Source organism: Rissa tridactyla, chromosome 7, assembly GCF_028500815.1.
Source record: "Rissa tridactyla isolate bRisTri1 chromosome 7, bRisTri1.patW.cur.20221130, whole genome shotgun sequence".
Classification (NCBI taxonomy): Eukaryota; Metazoa; Chordata; class Aves; order Charadriiformes; family Laridae; genus Rissa; species Rissa tridactyla.
In genome coordinates this window covers 40,199,202-40,217,107 of record NC_071472.1, presented here as the reverse complement: position 1 = coordinate 40,217,107, position 17,906 = coordinate 40,199,202, and the positions used below count along the sequence as shown (strand labels likewise).

General features: G+C 43.0%; 1 protein-coding gene across 1 annotated transcript in view; it reads right to left on the bottom strand.

The window, feature by feature from the left end:
- The window catches only part of CPS1 (carbamoyl-phosphate synthase 1), a 108,041-nt gene that overhangs the window by 55,699 nt on the left and 34,436 nt on the right, over positions 1–17,906 (bottom strand). The window contains exons 9-20 of the mRNA XM_054207993.1: positions 13,909–13,998; positions 12,696–12,824; positions 12,009–12,115; positions 11,465–11,606; positions 10,398–10,475; positions 8,782–8,880; positions 7,980–8,075; positions 5,376–5,565; positions 4,641–4,798; positions 3,760–3,888; positions 1,080–1,224; positions 504–714 (exon numbers count right to left, since the gene is read on the bottom strand). Of these exons, the coding sequence (XP_054063968.1) occupies positions 504–714; positions 1,080–1,224; positions 3,760–3,888; positions 4,641–4,798; positions 5,376–5,565; positions 7,980–8,075; positions 8,782–8,880; positions 10,398–10,475; positions 11,465–11,606; positions 12,009–12,115; positions 12,696–12,824; positions 13,909–13,998 (1,574 nt within the window). The remainder of the gene's footprint in view (positions 1–503; positions 715–1,079; positions 1,225–3,759; positions 3,889–4,640; positions 4,799–5,375; positions 5,566–7,979; positions 8,076–8,781; positions 8,881–10,397; positions 10,476–11,464; positions 11,607–12,008; positions 12,116–12,695; positions 12,825–13,908; positions 13,999–17,906) is intronic.

The following is a 17,906-nucleotide window of genomic DNA, read 5'->3' as shown; positions in this document are numbered from 1 at the left end:
GGGTCCCAGAGGTGATTTGCAGCCAACATATGGATACGGTGGACATGCTTTGTGAGGACAGCTAGAGGCTCCCCACACACCTCCTGGGAGTTTTTGAATTTGTAGTAACAGCACCTGCAGGCAGGAAGGGACCTGGAGGGCTCACTAACCCCTTCTTCCATCTCCCAGCAGGATTGTCTCCCCAGGGGTCATCCTAGCAGATGCTGACAAGATCTGCTCTTAGAGGCTTCCCGTGCAGAAATCTGCGCCTTACTGCCCTCACTGCTCCAGAGCTCTTCCTAACAACCAGCTTCACTCTTCCTTGCTGCAAATTAAGCCTTCGTGTTTAAACTGCATGGAGAGCAGATGCAGGAACTCTTCTTCCCTGCAGAAGTCACATATTTAAATAATACACTGGACCAAGTCCCTTACTGCAAAATTCTCTCTTTCTGTCCTCCTCCCCTCAGTGTTTGTTTGTTCACTTGTTTGTTCTGTGGTGGTTTGTTTTTTTTAAATAATCTTACCCTGTTGCCTTGGATGCCAAAGCTGAACTTCTCGAGAGCCTGGCATTAACTTCAATGATGTAGTACTCCAGGGAAGTTGGATGCAGAGCAAACTGGATATTACACTCTCCCACGATGCCCAAATGTCGGACAACTTTGATGGCACGATCCCTCAGCATCTGAAATTCCTCATTAGAGAGCGTCTGGCTTGGAGCCACTACAACCGAATCTCCTGTTTGTCACAAGGCAGCAGAGAAGGCAAGTGAGCAGCAGTCCAGCAGCAGTAAACTACAGGTCACTTTCTTTACTAACCCATTCCCAATAACGAGGTTACCACAGACATTCAAACCTGTGGGTGCATGGCTGATGAGAAGCACAGAGAGAGGCCAGGCAATCTTATGGAAAACGTGGTCACAGGGGTAGGTTTAGCCTAACACTACCTGTTTCACACCCAACTGGCTCCATCCAAGATTTGAAGAGTATTTCTAGAGCCCACTGCGTCAATCACAAAACTATGTCCATAACAGCAGGCAGAAGGGTACTGCATGAAAAAGTTAATGAGCCATTTCCAGTGAGTCACCCTGTGCCCAGGCCTACCTGTGTGGACTCCCATAGGATCGATGTTTTCCATATTGCAGACAGCAATACAGTTATCAGCAGCATCTCTCACAACTTCATACTCTATCTCCTTCCAGCCAACAACTGACTTTTCCACCAGAATTTGGTTAGTCATTGCAAACGCCTGGGAATACGTTAGGGAAAATGAACAATAAGAAAGAAAACCTTATTAGAACACGTTCCCATATTTAAGACTACTGCGGTGTATCTCCAGACATCCCAGATGAACACAAAAATCGAAAGATGGAGATAAGCAAAGTTCATAGCACTGATGACAAGTACTTCATATTTCTCATTTAAAAAAAAAAATTAAAAATTGAATTAGCTTAATTTGAAAGGCACAGAAAATATTTATGTGAGCTTGCAATGGCATATAAATAACAAAGAGGAATATAAAAATATCTAAGGCTTCAATCATGCAACAGACACATGCTTTGGTTTGTGTATGTGGGCAGCCCCCCAGGCTTCGATAAGAGAACTCTGCAGAAAGCTAAATGACTAAGTGATGGGGAGCGTGGGTGCCAGCAAACACCACGTAATTAATAGCACTAATAATGCTGCTTATCATTGGCATACTAACCAGAAGCAAGATTCGTGATTTATTCTTAAACTTGATCTTGAAAGCACTCCTCAGCACAAGGGACAAAAATGAAAAATACAGTCTGTTGGTAAATGAGCATAATCTAAGTGAATAAATGGCCTTAATATTAGCAGATAAAAAACATTAATCAATTCTCACTTAAAATCCTAGAAAGTAACAGGCACATTATCAATCCATCCTTTAGCAATGCTTCTTGTTTTAATGCTGCCCATGAATCAGTCTTCAGCCTGGTCCCCTCTGTAGTTAGCTCAAGCCGTTAGTCAAACGTTGCCCTTAGCACACTTGCCAAACTTGCACACACACACACAAAAAAAAAAAAAAATGAAAAAAAAATATTTTGAGGAGTGGCACTTCACACCCGGCCCGAGCAGGCACTGCATTTGCCGTGATGGAGCAGGAACAACCAGCCACACTCATGAAACAATCCACGCTGCTCCCGTGTCCTGTGTTACCATATCTTGCCTCCTCTCACTAAAAACAAGCAGCGTCAGGAGACGTGAACTCAAGGGCAGATTACCTGAACCCACAGGTGTTCAGATATCTGAGTTACATACAGGTCAGAGTCCAGTGTCTGAAAATCCAGCTCACAGAATCACTACAGATCATCCTCATAACTGAAAAGAGCGGAGTTTCTGCTGGGCTGTGGAAACCAGCACCCAAAATTGAGTTAATTCAACAACACTGAAATTGGTTTATGCTGTAAATTCTGAAATATTGTTCTTCATTCAAAATGCTGATGGTCTTTTAGTATCATTTTTGAGAAAATGAAAATATTTACCTAGAAAGTGGAACAGAACCAGACTTCTGGTAGAAAAAAAGCAAAGTTTCAGAAACATGAAAGTTTTATTAAAAATATGAACTGCCCCACTACTAAAATTTTACAGAAAATGAGATTTTTATAACATGCTATTGTTTTACAGATTTCTGGGGAAAATGAAGATTTTCAAAATGACTTTTTTTAAAAAGAGAACACCAAGAAATGGTGATCAAAACCAGGTTTTCCTACTGAAAAAATGTTTTGATATAAGCCTTCCAGACAGCCACACTCCAAGGGTTTCTGGGTGAATTCCTGCTTTCTCTAAACACAGAGCATGCGTGAACTTGGGCAAGCGAAGTGTTTCCAGCCTCAGCCATCAATCCGTAAGACGAGGTTACTGCATCCACTGCCGCCTCCGGCACCCATCAGTCCTGTCCCCTGAGCCTCCCTGCACAGCCACTGCCCGAGCAGGAGTTTGTCCAGCACTAAGCTGGACCCAAGTCTGTCTGCATGACAGCGCGGTGGAGGAACACAAAAACCTCATTTTCACAGACAGCTCTTTCTGGCATCAACAGTATTTCTTTCTAGAGCTATGTGAAAGATTAAGAGGTTCAGCAAATCAGGAAAAGGCAAACCCAAAAATTTTAGAGACCAACTGACAGAGATTTATTTCCTGAAATTCTGCATTTTGCCAAGGAAAAAAGCTTGCGTTTTGTCTTCCCCAATTATCTGTTTATTTTCCACAGCAAATTTATAAAAAACAATCCCAGATTTCCTACAGAAAAAAGAGCTGTCTCCTTATAGCCAGTGACAGCTGTTGGATGTCAAATTATGAAGTATCATCCCGTTAAATCTCTACAAGAGATTTTGACCTAGCAAAAATACAGTCTTCAGACAGAAACAGCAGAGGCCCAAAACCTCCCAGCTCTTCTGTCCCTGATACTGCATTATCAGTCAGCATTTCAAATGTTTCAACTTCATTGACATCCTTCACGTGCCATTTACTCCAGAAAGCAGGTGAATATAGTCCACAGCGTTTCTTTTTAGACCAAAATTGTTGAAACACTTGCTCAAATTCTGACCCATTTCTCATTGATTTAACAGATCTGTCATTTAACCATTTTCATTACCCAAGTCAGCAGGAATTATGAAAAGAGAGCATTAGAAGGAATCGGGATAACATTTTACAGCCAAGATGAAAGGTAGGGTATGTACAGTTCCAGTGTCTGTGACTATTAGAAGAATATCTAAGAAAATCAGATGTTCAGCTCTATTCCCAGAGCTTGCAATTGCAGACATACCTTTGTACCAAGGTCCAGCAAACTTTCCTTATCAGGGCATATGCCTGACCCCAGACCACCAAGGGCGTAAGCAGAACGTATCATGACTGGGTAGCTAATCTTTTCAGCTGCCTTCAGAGCATCTTCAATCTTAAAGGAGAGGGGAATACATTTCAGAGATCTGATAACAACTAAGATGAATACAGTCTTCAACACTGGTTACACGGTTAACTGGCAATCCCACCAGTAAGACACTAAGCTATCTAAAGACAAAATGAATAAAAGTTGGCTTTGTAACATTGCTTCTTTTTTCTACCTAACAGCAGAAAACTGGAACATGGACTCAAGAAGGTCACTTCTTTCCTTAGTTATGCATGGACTTCCTTGATGACTTTCCATAGACAATGTCCTTACCTGCTCTGTCTTCACAGACTTTAGCCCCTCCAACAAGACATCCTGGTTTAAGACCTGTTTGGTTTCCTCCAAACCCAAACAGGCCTTCCCGCTGAACCAATTTTTTGTTTTCACATTCCCGTCCTCAAGAAGGATTTCTGCTGATTTTGAGGACCTGAAATTCTATGTCTACAATGATTTTTTTTTTTAAAAAGTATCTGCTGAAATGTTATATATTTTTGCACTGCAGCACAGAAGTCACCCCAACCTAATTTACTTTTCTTGTCAATAGATAAATTAGCTTAGGCTTTCAAAGTGCTTAATTGCACTTTCCCTCATTTTAAATCATGGTGAACCAGCATGAACCACTGTGGAGTGCTGATGAAAGCACAGAAGCTATAGTATCAACAGGCGTATTCAGCTTTCACTCAACAAAACCAGAATATTTTTTTAATAACTCAAATGGGCAAGAGTAATAGTAATCACATCTTCAAAATTGTCTGATTTACCGATTCCACTGCAAAGCTAGGAGCAATCTTTTCATTTAGCTCAGTCAGTTTATCGGAAAACAGCTTTCTGTCCTCTGTAGCCATGATGGATTCAACTGATGTACCTAGGACCTTCACACCATACTCCTGCAGGACTCCTTGCTTGAAGAGTTCCACACCTGCAGAGTAAGCACAGACTCAGTTTTGAGGACTGAAGAAGAAAGTATTCAGAAGGTATCTAACTAGCTGACAACTGGTCTGGCTTCATCAACAGCTAATTTTATTATTTGTAGCCAATATGAGAACTCAGGACTGTAACATGAAAGTTTCTGTCCTCAAATCTATGAAGCTTGGGATATCAGTAAAGCTACTGCTTGGCCATCATCTGCAACACAAGACAAAGCAGTGCAGGTGGACGCTGCTACAAGACGCTAAATGAAGCTAACTTTTCCGTTTGATCTCTACCTCAAGGTGGCCTGGATATCCCCGATCCAACTATGATAATTAAGACTTAAGCTGAAAAGCAGGATATACAAATGACTTTTAAGTATCAAAACTAATACTTAGATGTTATGTTCCCCACTTAGCAATTACTCACTCCCCCGTGGTCAGCATCTCAGCCTGTGTTCCTCAGTACCTGGGCAACATACCAGGCACACGGGTCTTGCACGTCTGCACAAATAAAGTCTGCTGAACATGCGGTAAAAACCATGATTTTGCCTGCAAGGAACGCCAAGGCACCTGTAGTGTACTCACCACAGTTGAGAGCAGTCTGGCCACCCATGCCCAGAATTAATCCGTCGGGACGCTCCACCTTGATGACCTCTGTGACAAACTGCGGAGTGATGGGCAGGAAGTAGACAGCATCAGCCTGCTTTAAGCCAGTCTCATTGGTCTGCACTGAAGCGATATTGGGATTCATCAGGACAATTTTCACATTTTCTTCCTGAAAAATGAAAACCTCCATTAAGATGACACACAGGTAGAAAGAGAGCTAACAGCAGCAGCAAGGAGAGATGGAATTCAGCAAGCAACTCACCACCAGCAGGACTGAGAAAGCCTGGTTCCTTATGTACTCTCCCATAAGGGATTTCTGGTATCTCGTACCAGGCTGAGCTAACGCTAGTTCTTTACTTTTGTGCCTCTGCTTCTCTGTGAATCTTGGGGGAATGGAGATTCCCACCTGATTGAAAAATTTGGTTGAAATTTTTTTTTAAACATGTATGAATTACACAGGGGAGACAGGAACAAACTCCAGCATAATCATGTCTGTCTTCTCTTGGAAAGCAGACTAAAAGTGACAATGCAAAAAAGATTTTCTTGACAAGCAGTAGGTCTTTGACGATGGGTGTCCAGGTAGTTCTGAGATTTTTGTACCAACTAGTAACAGTACAAGAATACATTTTTGGTTTTGACTTTCCATAAGGATACTTCAATTTTCCTGGTGTTATCACTTAAAAAAATCATGTCCCATAACCTTATTATTTTATACTGCACATACTAAAAGATGAGCTCTGCCTCTATATGCAAGACAAAGGTTAGCCAAAACTTCACACTGTTTTTTCTCTGTCACACATGAGAAATTGAGATAGAGTGACAATGAAGCGTGTATGTTTCCTGCTATACCAACAGGAGCTTTGCCACCCTCCTGGCTACAGACAGGAATTCACTACAGTTTGCTCAATACCAGAAAGGGCTGAGTCAGAGCTGGGCAGATCATCTCTCCTCACTCTCGAAATATTAGTGTGGAATGAGGAAGCCAACAAAGTTTTGCTAATAATGATGAGACCAGAATGTGGTCAAGCTTAAAAAAACACATCAGCCACAAGCAGATAAAGAACAATGCATTACCGCTTTGTTGAAAAGGTGAACTGGGAATTGCAAAGGCTGTGGCCTTATTTTTACAGGAACTTGTTCTAATCTCTATCACCTTTTTGTAAGGCAATAAACTTCTACAAACAAACAAACAAACAAACCATTTGCAAACAATGCTAATCATAGATGCAAAATACATTTTAAGAGAAAGATTTGCTATATGGAAGTTGCGGAGGTTAAGAAACAACAATGATGACTCACTAAAAACAGGAACTGGGATGATACTAAAAAAAGCATAAAAAGAAACAGGAAAAAGGTTTGCAGCCTGAGTCAGCCATTCCTCGAGCAAATGCTATGGAAGTGTCGCTGGGAACAGTATAGAAATTGCTATTTTTCCCCACTTCCCAATAAGCATGAAAATGTCATAGGTTTTTCTGTGTTTGTTTAAAATTTGTGATCACGTGACCCATTTTTTTGGGGGAACAAATACATAGCTCACCTGGAGCAGTGGGATTCTCACTCAGAGCTCTGACTGCTCAGTTCAGGTATTGGATAACATTTCTTCTCCTTCCTTTGATAACTTAAACTACAGCCTTAAAGACTGGCTGTAAATTTCTGCTGACCTTTTTTCCCCATGAAAAGTTGGATTTTTTTCACTGAAGCACACTTTCCTTGGAAATGTGTGGAACAGGGAAGGGAAAGAAGAGATAAAATCCTTTTAGAACGTATTTTGGATTTAGACAAATGACCCCAAACTGGGTAGTTTTCAATTAGGAAATTATACCCCGAAACCCACCATGTGAGTACACCGCACAGGATGCTTCAGCACAAGCACTGTTTTAAATGCATGCGTTTCTCAGGCATGTCCAGAGGTCCACGTGCATTTTTGCTTGCTTCAGAATAATACAGCTCTCCAGTCTCCAGAAAGGGAACATCAGAAACCAGCTAATAAGTTTACTGGACAAAATTCATCCAAAGGAACAACTTTTCATTCATTCCTTTCAAGATTATGAATCTATTCTGGAAACAAAACTTGGCATACATGAACTTTTAAAAGCTAATCCTATTTAAAATAAATACCATTCAGAAAAACTGCCTCGATAAGGGGTTCACAATCTTTTGCGTAACAGACTTGATAACAGCCAACCTTTCAGCTGTTGATATTATTTGTCCACCTTGCAGTGCGTTGGCATATCACAAAAGTTCCCATAATTTCAGCTCAGGTGTAGCTGACCCTATTCCTCCTCTTCCTTTCATTCAATATGACAAGCCTGGAGTGACAGTCACACATCACAGATAACAAACTGCTTGAAGACTGCAATGGAAACCTTGAGAATGTCTCTCTTCAGAAGATAATTGCGAGTGGTTAACTCACATCACTCAACCGACAAATTCACAAACCAAAAAAAAGTTTCCTAAACGCCGACAGTCATTTATTCTCACCAGCTTCCCTGCCCCACTGATACCATAGCTGGATAATCATAGATAGCTGGGAGAAGGGAAAGTAAATTGCATTAGGTTAGTACTTGCAGAGTATCCTCTCACCTTCATGGCTTTCACAGCCTGGGATCCAGAGTAATCGAATTCCCCTGCCTGGCCAATCGACAGACCCCCAGATCCTAGAATGAGAACTTTGGAGACCTAGAAGTGTCAAACAGCATGAAAAAAAAAAAAAATCAGTCCCATGGTAGCAGATGTTGAAATACCAGAGACTGTACAGCACTAAACATCCCCAAATTACAAAACATAAGTTCTAAAAAGAGAAGAGTCACCTCCAAAACCACTGCAGTTTTACTTCTAAGAACATTTCTAGTGGACTTCTCCCATCTATCTCTGGTTAGAGAAACACATGATTTATGCATAGGGTATACAATAAACGTGTTAATTGTATCAAGTGCTTATAGACAACCATGCCTCACTTTGGCTGCCCACAAAGTCCAGCTGCCTTCTAAGATAGCAGAACTGTATGAAATTCAGCTCACGTTAGGAATTTCAGGCTTATTTGCTAAGCAACTGAGCATCAACATTATGCTGCTAGCACGAAGTCTCATGGTCAGATTACCCCAGGGCACCTCATGCAGTGCTATGAGAGTGCCCTGCCTGGGAGAACTACAAAGGAAAAATACACGAAACATCAGATCTTAAAACTTTCTCAAAGAAAAGGGAGTTAATAACACAAGAGACGCCCCATGAATGTGAGACAGGCGGCTGACAGGCTTTTGTAAGGGAAGCCTCCTTTGACTTCCATGGCCAGCTTTTTGTGCCATTTTGTGCCCTGGGTTCCACAGGAATTAACTGGCTCCTTGCCTCACCGAGAAGCACGAGGAATGAGTACCTCTACACTCACCTCCACTCTGGAAGCTGCTGCTCCAGCCTTGGGCAGGACCGAAGAAACGGTAGTGCCTTTCCCTCTCTTAATCAGTGAAATAAATGAATCAAACAGGAACTAGGAAAAATAAACACATGTATTTAATAAAGTGGAATTAAATAAACATGAAGCAAAGGAGGAAAAGGCAGGCCATTTGCGAGCTCAAGCTATCAACTCTGCTCTGCTGCCTTCAGAAGGCAGATTTACACCACCAGAGAAGATGGGATCATTATTTGAAATTTATTTAACTTTGACATATCTGACAAAGCTGCATTCAGGAAAGTGAGGTCATATCAGGAAGAAAACACTTATCAATCATGTCTGCGTGCTCTGCTTGTGTATGGCTGGCAGTGTAATGAATGAGCTTGCATTAAAAGCTAAAATACAGAAGCCCATACACTTAACTAGCTCAGGGGAACCACCTGGATGGAGCCTGCTACAGAGCTGGGACCTGAACAGGTACATACAAACATCAGTTGTGCTAAATCAGTATTGCCCTTCCAGAGGAGATCCCAGATCAGCTGAGAAAAGCTCTCCAGGCGGGCCAGGCAGGGGCGGCAGCGCGACCACCGCCGGCACACAGGTGCTGCAGAGAGGGGACGGGCACCTCGCTTGACCCCACGCTTGCAGAGCTTCTCCCCTCATGGCCCCTGCAGCTGCCTGCGGGGAGTCCCCTAGGGAAGACGTAGGGATGGGTCCCATGAGCCTCACAGGAGAGGCACTATTTGATCAAACCCATCCCAGCAGTGGGAGTGCACAGCCTTGGAAAAGACACAGCTGAGGGGTGCTTTCAGTTCTCTGAGATTCACTAGTCAATCAGATTGCTAGGAAACTTCTTCATATCAAGAGATTTACTTGCAGGTTTAATCAACATCATCAAATTAAGATTAAAATAAGTACTTCTATGTATTCTTCCATCTTCCTCTCTCAAGAAATGCTAAACAGTTTATTTATGTCCAGACATGCCTCCTCTGCCTTCCACATCCCCTGTTGCTGCTTAGTCATACTCTCTGACTACGCAACCAGTTGTTATAGAATTTGTGCGAAGTCACAGATGGGGGATTAAAATTTCATTTCACTTAGGAGAACCAGAGTGAAGAAGTATGAATCCATTTACATAACTCTACAGTAATTATAAAATTTGAAAGTGGAACTAAAATGTATCAGAAAGTTAATGATTTTATTACAAAGCATCTGGCTAGTATTTTTTTCTGTTAAGATAAAATCCTTTTCCTTTTGCAATCACCCCAGGTACAAGAGATTTGAGCCCAATCCTGCAAAGGCTTAAGCACTTCAGTAACTTCCAAGACACAAATAATCCCACCAGGACTCAAAGCATACACGTCTAATGAATGGAATCATTGATCCAAAGCACACAGAAGTCAATAGATGCCTTGATGCTGATTGTAATTAGCTGTGGATCAAGCTAAGCAGACACAAGTTGACGCGTAACTAGGCCCTCTGTTAGGATCCCAACATTTCCAAAAGCAAGATTTAGGACCATCAGCAACATAAAGACTCGCCACTGTAGCTGATACATATCTGCACTCCTTACGCCACCTGAACGCAAGCCCAGATCAATTCTCATACAATACCTCTGCGTCTCTTGGCCCTGGATTGGCATCTGGGTAGAACTGTGCAGTGAAAATCGGTCTGGTCTCATGCATAATTCCCTGCAGGAATAAAAACAACCATCTTAGATGCCTCCTTGCCAGCAGGCAAAAGAACAGAAACCCACGCCTCAGCCCTGTAAGCACTGAAGGCCAAAGGAGTGGGGTGTTTCTAGGGGCTGACAAATTAACTTCTGTTTCATTCCCAGTCTTCAACCAATGTCTTATCTGAGACAGTGAGCCTCTTGCTTTTCTGCTACCACTCCAATGTCCCCTGAGCCGCGCATGGACAAGAAGCATCGTGGAGACAGTTCACTGACTTGTACAACACTGGGCCTAATGGACAAGATTTAAAATGGGTAATTACAAAACCCGAGATCTGTCTCAGTGTCTGTCTGACCTCAAAACTGAGCTGAGCAAATATGGGATATTGTTTTCCTTCCTATGCTTTGCTGTGTTCAGCTGTGAACTACCAGAGGCCAGGCATTTTTAAAAGTTTTTTTCCCTACATGGATGTCACTTGACACGAGACCTCTACCTTATGTCCTGTAAGTTGTTTTCTTGAGGTAACCGCCTCCCTCTGGATCATGACTTTAGACCTTGGAATTCTATTTACAATAACAGACTAAATTAGACTGCAATAATATTCCTTTTCTGTGCAGGCAACACAAAACCAACACAACAAAACAGCGTCACAGGCTAGCGCACCTGCGGCACAAGCCCTAAGACAACGGTAACTGAGCGAGCACCACTAATGGCAGGGAAATCACAGACGTTAATAAGGCAGCCGTTCAAGGGAAATCAGAAGGTCACTGTTGCCATCCTACACTTTGGGCTAGTATGGAGAACAGTGGTAATGGTTCACCCTCTTTTGGGGTGTAAGGCAGGGCCCCCCGTAAAGTAGATCATCAAGTTTAGTCCTGATAGCTAATTGTAATCTGATCGCAAGCTTCCAGGAGGTGAAATAAAGTGAGACAGAGCCTTCACTCACTACAGTGAAGGCAGTGAGCCTTCACTCACCACGTGCAGGTATCTGGAAAGCATGAGCTCACCTCATTCGTTTGATCGTTGGCATTCACAAAGAGAGGCGCCCAGCCAGGCGGGAGGGTAGAGCTGTCGATGGCATAACTGTGGTTCTGAGCAGTGATGACAGCCTGTCCATTCACTGCATTGAGGACAGGCTGGTTCTGTCCTCTGAAAGAGAAAGGATCAGAGAACAGGGGACAGAAGTGCTAGATGTGTCCAAATGCCACAATTAGGAGGAGCTGATAACTGTGGGGCTATATGTAGCAGTCCAGGAGTAGCTGTTCAATACTGGCAGCCAATCTCAAAACGGTAAATCCTAGGAGAAACTTTGCTATCTTTCAGTTTGATGGGGGTCTATTACATCACGTACTCTCAAAACACCCTCAAAAAAAGCAATGCATGACATGGCAGTTTAAATTAAAGGCAAGGAGAATGGCTGTAATGAAGAAGTAACGTTACTGCCATGCTAGCTCCCGTCAAGGCATTCGAGAGCAAAGCACTGGTGATCTGTGGCCTTTTGCAGTGCTGAGCTGGTCTATCTGGGCCCGGGAAGCAGAAGAGCTGTCGCACCTGTTGGCCATCTGCATCCTGTAGGAAGTAGCTCCGGCTGCTATTCCAGTAATTAGACTCCCCATGCTAATTCCAAATAACGGCTCTGGGCGATTACTCTCCAGGACCTGAAACAGAAAACTTTTCAAGAGATACTGGAGTGTCTCTGTTCAGCAATTCCAGCATAAACCATGCTAGTTCCCTCACAGCAGCCACACAGCCTTGGGAAAAAGCTGAATGCAGGGGTGGCAACAGCCTATAAAGGAAAGTTTCCTCCTCTCCTCTGCGTCAAAGGGAAACCTCAGAGCACAACTTGGTGTCTCGGTCTACTGGAGGGGACTAAGCAACGACGCTGCACCATAGCCGTCTAGTGCATGACATTATTTCAAATGGGAGCACTGTTGAGATCAGGGCTGTTCTTTCATAAGGTCACAGAGGTCCTAAAGGAGCACAGGGTACTTTAAGGCACCAGTAATGTAATCGTGGTAATCATGGTTACTATGTATTATTCACCAAGGTCTGAAAAGCCTTATTGTAAATACTGGTCTGGAGACCACTTCCAGTGGAACGAGATGAGGAATATCCCAGGCAGCTGAAATGGACGAATGACATTTGGTCCGTAATGTTAGTGCAACCAACTGTTTAGATTTCAGGCACTTAAAGAGAAAAATAAACAAGAATAATTGGCCTATGGCTATTACACTGTACCTTTCTGACATTCTGAATCACCTCCTGGGCCTTCATGGGATCCCCCGGACCTCCGGAAATTATAAGCCCATCATACTCCATGCTGGTGAAATCATGATCCCATGGAACCAAATGCACTTCTGCACCTCGCTGGGAAAAAGTCAAGGGAACAAGACATGAAGGGAGGAGAGGAATGAATGAATTTGTGTCAAGAGGTTGTTCCCACGCTCTCACGTCCCAGAGGGTGAGTTTGGATTTCAGTCATTCCTTTGCCAAGGACAGTAACGACACTTCTCTCCACTATCTGCCCAGGTTAATTTCACAAAACTGGTAGACTTAGTCTCTTTGAGCCGTCTCAGTGTTTTTCAAGTTTGTCTGAAATTCACTAATGAGATCAAAACTTAGTAATGGAATGCAAAATAAGTGTGTATGCACACACGTAAGACATGTTCACTTTTACATGATGCATTCATCCTAACTGCTAAAGTGAGGCTTCACAGCCTCGTCCTATGACGTGCCAGAAATAGTTCTGCACATCAAAAATGGGATGAACATCCACATTAACTAAGAAACAAAAACAGGGAAACCCTGTACATCTAGAGAATGAGAGGACACCACATTCCTTCCTCCTGCGTGCCTAGAGAAGCAAGGACTGCTACGCCACTGCGCTAACAACAGGAAAAGATTTTCACAGAATCATAGAATTAAAGAATAACTCAGGCTGGAGGGCCCTCAGGACATCATCTGGTCCACTCCCTGCTCAAAGTAGGGGTAACATCAACTTTAGGGCAGGTTCCTGAGGGCATTGGTCAGCTGAGTTTTCAGTATCTTCAAGAACGGGCATTCCACAACTTCTCCGGACCCATGTCAGCCATTCACCACTCTCACTTTGAATTTTTTTCCCCGTTTATTTATTTTTTACAATGTTGGGTTGACCTTCCTTGGTCGTTCTTTAGAGAAACTGTGCCTTGTCTTTTTAAAGCTCACATTCTAGGAATTCTTCTCATGGCTGAGAAGTTGCTGCACAGGTCGTCTTCCTTACACCCTCAATACAGCGTACCGTGTTCAGAAAACACCTCCCAGTCCATAAAAATCATCCTAAACATTGTACCTCATTTTAGGGGGGAAACTGCTACTAGAATGGATGTGTCCAGGTGGAAGGAAGGCTAGTGAATTCAGGCGAGGCTTTTAGCAAAGCAAAACAAGAGATGAAGGACATAAAGCACTGACCTACCTTTACCAGCAGACGGATAACATTGTGCTTCAACCCACAGTCCACAGCTACAACTTTAATTGGGTTCCCTCTGCCATAAACCTTGACTTCCTATAAAAAGACAGACCATGCCATAAATGACAGATCATCCCCTGCCCCCAAAACACAGGGAAGAGGAGAACAACTTTTCACCAACACACAGCAGCTGGTACTTAACAATCAATTTACATGGAAATCTCCGTAAGTACTGCAGACATTAGCGCTTCCTTCATTTTTCTGTGAAAGTCAAAGTTCCAACTCTCTTTTATATACTGTTGATTACAGCAGCAACAGCAATTCCTAAGAAATTACTTGTTTCCATAGCTAATTACAAGCTTTTTTCCTGTATTTCACCTCACTAGCAGTGAAGCAGCGAGCCAGTTCTCACAGATTATTGCAGCCCAAGAGAAATGCCAGAAACACAGTGAGTGATTTTCAGCTGAAGAAGTGAAGTTATCCTGCTGATGCCAGTGGATCAAGGCTACTTCACACTGGCTACAGGTCCACCACATTAAACACCACCCTGACCCCCCAGTCCCAGTAAGACCAAAGCATAGCACAGCTGGAGATATCCCATGCCTGACCTCAGCGCATCACAGCAGTACAGACCAGGCCAAGTAGGCCACTGCCAATGACCTGTGTTCATACAGACCTGTCAGTTTTACATATCAAACGTTTCTCCTCCTTTTCCAGCTGCTGTTCCTTTCCCTACTCCACAAAATAAACAGCCACCAGTCCCAAATCCGTACCACTATGCTTTGCACACCCACTTACCTATTGGTCGCAACCAGCATGGAAGACAGTGAAGTCAAACCACCTCATGTTACACAGGCCTTGATACTGCCACATGCAGACACACTGACAGACAGCCGGAGCCCTCATGCAAGGTTATTTATGGACAGCTTCCATAATAAGCAATTATTTCACTTGTTACGTGACTGCAGGTAGCACCAGGCTGGGACGTTATTCATCAATAAGCACGTACAGCAGCCTTCTTCGTTCTAAAAACAAACTCTGTGCTTACCTTCAGTTATGGTCAGCTTCTGGAAGCTGATACTGGTAAGTGTACTTTATCCAAAGTGGCTTTTTTCTTGTGCAATACACCACCAAAAAAAAAGTCTCTTTTTTTTTTGTAAACTAAGAAACTCCCTTTCAATCAGCTTCCCTGGTATTCATATTTCACAGCTGGTCCCCTTTATGAAAAGATGCTAAAATCCATGCCCAATATTCCCAGTGCTGGGTGATGGACTGAATCTTTTCATAGGAGGATTACGACCAGCCAGAAGGAAAAATATCCCCCCTACAGGGAACTCAAGATGAAGTTTATTAGCAGAATATTACAACTCCTCCCTCTATGTTATCCTAACTCAGTTCTTGTTTTAACTTTTATCTTCTCAAAGATTAAGACATTTTTAGGATGCAAGAGCACATCCTCTGTAAGGACAGCTCTGATCCTCATCAGGAGTGACACACTGCCATGTCAGGAGCAAGGATGGAAGTGACGGGATGCAAGGAGCCACCTCCCTTCCTTACAAGGGTTCAAGCTGCACCACATGAACCACCAATGGTCCCTAAACCACCTTTGAGGACATGGCTCAGCACAGAGCCACTCGTGTTACCACTGCTGTGCAGTTCCTGCTGTGTAACGTTGAAAGAAGATTTTTTTTGTATCGGAACGTATCTCATAGTTCACACTACACAATCAGATGGCAAAGTACCCCACAATCCCTTTTTGAGAATGAGGAGAATGGAAATCATACTGAAAATGGGTCTTGTTAGATCACCTAAGACTTCTGATATGAAGCTGCATTTGACATCAAATCTAATAATATCTTCACAGTCACCAACACAGGTGGATTCTACTTCCCCAGTCCATGGTGGAACTGTATCAATGCACAGGAACTGTATGGGTCTTCTACCTGCTGTCCTTCAGGCTTCTGAGAAATGGGTTTCAAAAATCTCAAGAAGGGTGCCCAGTGCTCACAGAAACTGCCTTAATGCCTTAGTGTGCCAGATTCCCTTAAGAAAAACTCACTCTCCTTTTTAAAAGGGCTTTTGGAGACCTCTCAGTTCCTCACAACATCCATACTTAAAAACCTGCAAAACATTATGAAGCAACAACCTCCCTCAAAAGTTCTCCTTGGCTGTTCTAATGACCAGAGAGGGTTGTTCTGAGGTACTTATTGCTTTGAGGTTCTTTAGTTACCGCACTCTCAAAATTCTTCCCTGTCCAATTATTAGGCTATGATTTGTTACACCATTTCCTTCAGCAAAGGACTGATTTTAGGTGCTGCTGTCTTCACAACCCTTCTCACACTTATTATTCTGCTGTACCGCAGAGCACTGACCCCTGCATCTGGCCAAGAGCATGTCTAGATTGAAACCAGACTGGGAACTGGATCCCAGAACTGTTAACACATATTCCTTCTAAAGCCAGAGGATTTCCCTCATCTGTTCACTGCACAGCCTGTAAGACACTCTCCCAGTCTGAAAGGATGATGTGGGAAGGCTGCGAGCCAGCAGTCAGGGAGAGCAGAGACTCTGCTGGCAACAGTGCTGAGAACAAAAAGAGCATGTGAGGTTGTATGTGTGGATAGAAGGGACCTTTTAGCTTCAAGTAGTTAAATACCTCTCATCTGCACTGGGACTCTGACCATCACACGCACCAAAATCTATCTCCGACAAAAGTTCCTGCAAAATACTGGCAGTTTTCTACATTCCCTGCCCTGTACAGGCAGTGTTAGCAAACAAAGTATATACCACTAGCATCTAAAGAAGGGCCGGGGGGGAGAAGGGGGGAAATAATAATAAAAAAATCAATCACTCCTAATGTACAACTGATAAGCAGATTCCTGATCTTACTGTATCCTGATTTACATGAAAATAGCTCTTTGGCAACAGATAGATTATCATGTCCAGTAATTACCAACATTGAACAGCTTACTTCATTTACAGCTTTATTTGTGATGTTGCTTTTTAAGCCTATAAAATGAAGTTATAAACATAATGAAACCACCAAAGCTCCGTTAATCTTATTATATCTCCCTTTTAGAAGCTATCTGCAGCATCTTTACAGTAATTCTGTCTTAGTAATTGCAGAGTTTAGCATCAGCAGCCTTACCTACTTCTGAGTTACTTCTCAAAATGGCTCCACCTGCATCTTGCAATCACAGATCACAACCTCGGTAAGCAACTGCCATCCTTCTGTGTAGCGACAAGGCCCTGACTCAAAATACAGAGGAGGCACTGGCATGAGTTGGTGGCCTATGTATTCCAATGGCATCCCAGGTAACCAGTTACTACTGTAAATCCAAGCCTGGCTGGAGACTGCGCTTCAAAGTCCCGCTTGCTCACTGAGCAGTCTACTCAGGACTACTTTGCACCTGTCACACCAACACACCAGCCTGTGTGCAGAACAGTAGACAAGCAACTATTTGCAGAGCTCTTCCACAGCCTCACTGATCTTGATGGAGCTGCAAACACCACAGTGAGCATGGAATTTGTAAAAGGGACTCGTACGCTCAGTTCTCACTTCAGCCCATGGGATTAAGCACTCAAGGCACTCTTTATCCCACAATTAAATCCCCAAAGGGTCCACAATTTAAGACATTAGCCCTTGCATTGGAAAAAGAATAGGTCCTATTTTTAATACGGGCCTGGTTTGCTACATGTTTGTGATTTTTAGTGTTCTCCTCAGCTTGTGCCTGAACATAGTTTGCACGCCCAGCTAAGAGTACAAACCTCACTGCTGTTCTGTACATACCTACAAACAAACAGCTAGTGCCACTAATATTAGATCCAGAGGATTCCTAAGTTGGTCTCTTTTTGAAATCTATAAATATCTTCTGGAATCACGTCAACAAAATTATGCCTGAACACAGAATATCAAATGTTATTGTGAGCTTTGCTGATATTTATCTAAGGAAAGCAACCATTCTGTTTATCATTTCCTCTTGTGTTTGAAAACATCCACCATATAC